The following is a 5,704-nucleotide window of genomic DNA, read 5'->3' as shown; positions in this document are numbered from 1 at the left end:
TCCAAAAAAATCAACTTTATTTTATTTTTTGTTTGTAATGCAAGCAAATAATTTGTGCCCCTTGGTCATTTCCCCAAATAATAATCTGTGGACAGTGTCGACCACGTCTCATTTCCTTGGATAAATTGCTGTCTTTGCGCTGGTGACTCCTCTCGCCGCTTTGCAAGTCAATTATGCTATCAGAGGTGATGAAGATAAAGACATGTGATATGGCTGTTAATGCGGCTAATATAATACTAATCAGCCTCTGCAGGCTCCAGATATTGAGGATAATAATGGACCTCAATAATTCTGAGACTTACAAAAACACTAATAGGCAGATGGGAGGCAATTCTTCGTAATAATCATCAAACCATATAAATATTATTTTATTGAAAAAAAATCAGATGATTTATTATACATAATCAATTATCATTGAAAAAGACATGATGATTCTGCATTTTAATGCCTCTCCTATCCTCAAGACTTGTCCTGAAAGACATTTCATTGTGCCCCTGTTAACTGATATCTGCTGGTCTACTATAAAAAGCCCAATATGTCAGCCACACTAAGCTCTCACTGCCCACTGACTGTAAACATATAGACTATTAATTTGATGGCCATTGTAAACGGTTTAATCTAAATATTACTTTGGGGCTTTAACATTGTCTCTCGTGTTTCAGGGCATGGGAATCATGAAATAAAGACAGACCAAATGCAAATGTATCATGGAAATATTTATTTCTAAAATACACTTTAACATACTTTAAACTTATGACTGTTTTTTATCATTTCAAGGACAGGAAAGAAAAATAAAAAAACAACAACATTATGTACATGGTCTTGATATTTACAGGTGGTGAAAGCTGGACATGGCCATGGCTCCGCTGCATGCTGTCCCACTTGAGATGCAACCAAATCCCACTCTAAAATGCGCGGCAGTAAACGTGTCCTGATTTGGAGATTGTCTTTGAGCAAAAACAGTCGCTGACTTGTCTTCCTGCGTTTTGTCCATTGTTATTTTGTTAGTCTGTCCAGGCTAGTAGTCCTGATGTGGGCTGTGCGTCAAACTGTGCCGTCGCAAGTCACAGTTGCGCCGAAACACCTTTCCGCAGCGGCCACAGCTGTAGGGCTTGATGTCTGTATGGGTGAGAAGGTGAGTTTTCAGGTTACTTCTTTGATTAAAGGTTCTTCCGCATGTGGGGCATTTGTGGGGAGACTCCTGTTTAGATTTAAAGCAAGCAAAGGATTATTCCCTTTAATTGTATATACGTCTATAAATTATAGCTTTCATTCATCTAAATAAATCCACTTTTGTCTCAGTTATAACGCTCACGGATTTACACAAATAATTTTCACATGTGTGTCTCTCACTCACATTTTGGTTTCAAATTAGTAATTGGCCAAATGTAATGGTTTGGTGAGACTGTGAGCCCCGTGCATGCAGTAGACAGTGCATTATATGTGAATTATGATCATAAAGTATCACATAGGATAAAATCATGATGACTGTTAATATTTCCAGCTTACCTGCATATGTAAGGTTTTATGGACGGCTAGAGTTCGAGACTGACAGAATCCCTTCCCACATTCTTGACATTTGAACGGTTTTTCCTTGGAGTGGATGTATCTGTAAAACAGAAATAACACTTAATCAAATGTCTGCTCATGCGTGGATTGGCTTGTAGCTGTGACAAACCCCTGAGTCATAGGGTGAAAATCTCTACTGTGCAACACAGAAGCGTCCAACTTATGCGTAAAAGTGCTTTAGCGCCCTCATGGAGAAAACTCTGGGAACAGCTTGTGTGTTATAGCAGAATTATGAAGATATCTTTAATTAGAAGCAGCGAAGAGGTCACTGAAAGAATTGAGTATATTTGTGTTTTTAATCACATGCAAAGTGAGGCTGGGGATTTGAGACCCCCCTCCTAACCCTGTGCGTAATTAGCTCAGTATCTGTTAAAAATCTGCCTTACCTGTGGTCTCTGAGATGGTCTTGCCTTCTGAAGGCCTTGTGGCAAATATCACAGGTATAGGGCCGTTCGTCTGTGTGGGTCCTCTCGTGGATGAGGAGGTTGTAGGACTTGGTGAAATGCCTGCCGCAGAACTTGCAAATAAATTCCTTTTTAGTCTTGGATGGGAGCCTGCCCCGGGTGGGTTTTCTGTCCGGGGACAGCTTGCTCAGCTCGGAGATGGTTCCCCCTAGTCCCGTTGTCAACTTCACCAGATCCGCAGCCTTCGGCGGGTCCTCCTGTGTGGCAGCGAGGGCCAGGTTGGCGAAGTCAAACCTCGGCCTGTCCTTGTGCAGAGAGGGGATGCCGTGCGCAACGGCGGCTTGTTTTGGATGGAAGAGCTGCGCTGCGGCTGTGAAAGGTAACGCTGGGAAGGGAATCCTGGGGTCCACCAGACCCTGGGCGGCTGCCATCTCTGTGATCGTCGACCTCAGTCCTTGAATGTGTGGGTAACCGAGAGTCCAGTGGTTCATGTGCATTGTTTGCACAGCGCTGAGGCCGTACAGTCCCTGCAGCTGGTCAGCGGGGAAAGTGTTGACGGCCTGCAGGAAGGAGTAGTTTGTCAGCTGGAGGGCCGGGTGCAGGGGGATCGGAGCGTGCAGGGCTTTGCTCCCCATCTCGGCTCAGATCTCTGCAGAGGACACGGTGATAACCCTGTGGGAAGAGAAAATACAGAATGATGAGTGTTCTGTGTGAATGCCACATTAGAGCCTGTGGTAACAAAGGCAGGCAAATTGTGACCTTCAATTAGTGGTCATGACACGGTAGAAAACACGTGTTTGACTACAGACTACAATTTCACTTGCAATAGCCTACACTAAGAGATTATTATATACATTTTTCATTCTAACACCAAGAGATCGCTATACACATTTTGTTTTTAATTTTTGTTCTAACATGGTATCGTTTATTTTAGAAAAAATATGTCCGCTCTCAAATTGGATTATATTCCCCCAGCAATCAAAGTGGATCATTTGTGCTCTGATTTGGGCGCAAATGAATGACTTTAATTTTAATAACTTGCAGAAAGTGATGGAGCTGATTAGACAAATAAATTGAGAATCTTGGCAAGACGCAACAGTACTTGCCTCTCCTAAAAAAATGAAAAGCAAAATCCTGTTTGTCATAAGCAAAACCACAGAGAGACTATAAACAAGTATTTTACGCACGAGCAAAAACAAAGTTTGTCCCTCAAAAACGGAGATGCGCTCAAAGCATTTTTTTAAATAAAACAAATCAGTCATCGAAACTGTAATTAAATTAAGTGGGTATAAAAGACTCATATGGCAGCAATTAACACTGTGAATTACATATCCAGATCACTCCGAATAAAGCACTAAATCTCACACGAGGTTATTAGAGAAGACACATTGTTGTTTTTGACGGTTGTAGTTGGTGTTTCACAATGCAAAACAAGTGCTCTGTGTGTAGATTTGTAGAAGTCTGAAATTTTGCAAGCAGGGATCCAATCTATTATTAAGTGCATGAGTCAGAGCAAAACACACAAATGCTGGCTATTGCCCACAAGAAAGTTACTTTAATCTCTGCTGGAAATGCATGTGCTTTTTATTTTCAGGGTTGCGGATAGTAGCCAGTTAATTTCGCAGGCCTAATATTTAGATTTTAGGTCGATTTTATTTCATGCTGCATGTTTTTTTTTAATAAGGCGGGTTTCCCCTGGGCGACAGAACATGGTAGCAAATAACCTCTGGATATGTGTACCTACTTTTCTACTGAACAATGTTAGAGTTCACTAAGGAGCTACCTATGGGACAAATAAGGTGAAGCAACTGCCAGAAATTAGAGGGCCTGGCTCCATGTTTGTGGGGATGACAAGTTATGTTTCCCACATAGAAAAGAAAACAGTGTAAATTCAAGACTCCGGATGGTGAAAGCGGGACTGGCAGCAATCCAGCGGTGCGACGGCGAGCTGACCTTTAGATTTGGTTTGGAATTAAAATGTAAAAAAAAAGAAAAGGAAAAAGAAAACGCTAAATTTTCTGTGCTTGGCTGATAGAATATTTTGCTTGGAGCTGTTTTTGACAGGTCATACCAAATCGTATTTTAACATAATATGTCACAGGTCTGCCGAACCTGAAACTTTCTGGAGATTAAGGCATTATTCACACTTGCACAGGGCTTGCAGAGTCAAAGTCCTGAGTACATGGTAGCCTCAGGTCTGCTCGCTTGTGGCGGTCAGCTCGTTACATTTGTCTCACAGATCTTTGAATTCTTTCTACTTTCCTTTCACAGACGGGATAGGGTTAAATTTAAGTTTGCACAGGTGCAACATAAGTCACCATGCAAGGCACTTGTTCTTTGCCCATGTGTGCAACTTTGTTCAACCTGTTCTTCTCTCGGTAACCTTTGGACTTCATTTACACTTGACAGCAGCCTAAGTGCCTTGTCGTGTTCCTAGAATCACTGTCAGTTTGTTTTCTGGCAGAAGGTTTTACATTTCTATAAGTCGTGACAAATCTTTGCAGAAGCGACTGCTTGTTTCGGCAGCGCACTGTGGACAGAGACCGGTGATGACAAAACGTGGGTGAACTATGACCTCAAGGTGATGGTCATCACGAAGCAATAATCACCTCTAGAAACAACAGTTAATGTAGCTTATGTTCATGAAAAGCTGACGTTTTTACAAGCAGTGATCGCTTTGGTTTATAGCTCGAACAGTAAAAGTAAAAACTTTTCTTTAGATAAAAAGTTCTAACAAGTGAGCTGAGTGGTGTTGGTTCCCTTCCTGCAGACATACACCCCGCCAAACAGAATCTTACCCCAATAAATAGCTGCCAGAGGTCCTGCGTTATGTCAGTAATCCACAGTAACTATAGAGGCGACGAGCTCCAATAAAGCGCCGCTAAAAGTTTTCCAAGTTCCAAGTCCATGAAACTTTCATGTAGCCATGCAGTCGACTGTGATGTCTCGGACCTCTGCAGAGATGTGACAAGTTGTGAAAAGTTGTGGAAAGAGGCGAAGAAGTTTGGAGGAGAGACAGCAGCAGCGTGGGAGTCCCGTCCGGAGCTGGGGCTGGAAGTGTGCGTAATGCGCACCGGTCCTTCACTTTTCAGGGCTCCGGGGCTCTGGAGCGCTCAGCCCGCCCTCCGACACGCCTCCACCCCCCTCCTCTATCATTAACTCCAATGTTCCTCCTCTGTTTATTTGTGTTTGGATAGCAACTAGGGCTCCAGACCATAGTAGAGAAGCGTGTTCAGCTCAACCTGCCTCCACTGACACCTCTCATATACCATATAGCCAAGGCTGATACCTTCTTTTGGAGACATGATTGGAAGCGCAGGAGGAAACCCTGATCGTTTTTTCCTCCAACTCCACGCTTTTGAAAACGTGCTTTTGGATACTTGAGCAGCTTACAAGATCTTTTTTTTTTAAACCATAGATTCCATTTGCGAAAATGGAGGGCACATGCAAGAGCCACCACATTAAATCGTTTTATTTCTTTGTGGTAAGATGAAAAATTCTGAGGTTTGTGACAGAGAAAAACACCCAGAGATCAGCATCTTGGTGAACAAATAAAAAGTAAACAGTAAACGCCACTTGTTCTCCTGACACTGAGCTGCTCCTTTTTTCCTTCTGTACGCTACAGTTTGATATTTCTCATAAAATTATATGAAAACACATAAATAATATTGGCTAAAACATCATCATGAAAAGGTAGCCTGGACAGTTTTACGCGTGTTATTTACAACTAA

At 42.3% G+C, this 5,704-nt stretch overlaps 1 protein-coding gene across 2 annotated transcripts; it reads right to left on the bottom strand.

The window, feature by feature from the left end:
• Nucleotides 1-703: 703 nt before the first annotated feature.
• osr2 (odd-skipped related transciption factor 2) lies at nt 704-5,051 on the bottom strand. Of its 2 annotated transcripts, none has more exons than XM_033640063.2 (4): nt 4,772-5,051; nt 1,956-2,645; nt 1,510-1,609; nt 704-1,201 (listed from the first exon to the last, which is right to left on the bottom strand). In XM_033640063.2, the coding sequence occupies exons 2-4, from the start codon at nt 2,606-2,608 to the stop codon at nt 1,019-1,021; spliced, it is 936 nt and encodes a 311-aa protein (XP_033495954.1). In that variant the 5' UTR covers nt 2,609-2,645; nt 4,772-5,051; the 3' UTR covers nt 704-1,018. The 2 variants fall into 2 exon arrangements, with proteins under 2 accessions (XP_033495954.1, XP_033495955.1); XM_033640064.2 differs by having other exon boundaries at nt 704-1,119; nt 4,772-5,050.
• Nucleotides 5,052-5,704: the final 653 nt, after the last annotated feature.

The sequence above is a fragment of the Epinephelus lanceolatus genome, chromosome 10 (genome assembly GCF_041903045.1).
Source record: "Epinephelus lanceolatus isolate andai-2023 chromosome 10, ASM4190304v1, whole genome shotgun sequence".
In the NCBI taxonomy this organism is placed as follows: domain Eukaryota; kingdom Metazoa; phylum Chordata; class Actinopteri; order Perciformes; family Serranidae; genus Epinephelus; species Epinephelus lanceolatus.
Note: the sequence above shows the minus strand (reverse complement) of the source record. Positions and strands in the feature narration are given on the sequence as shown.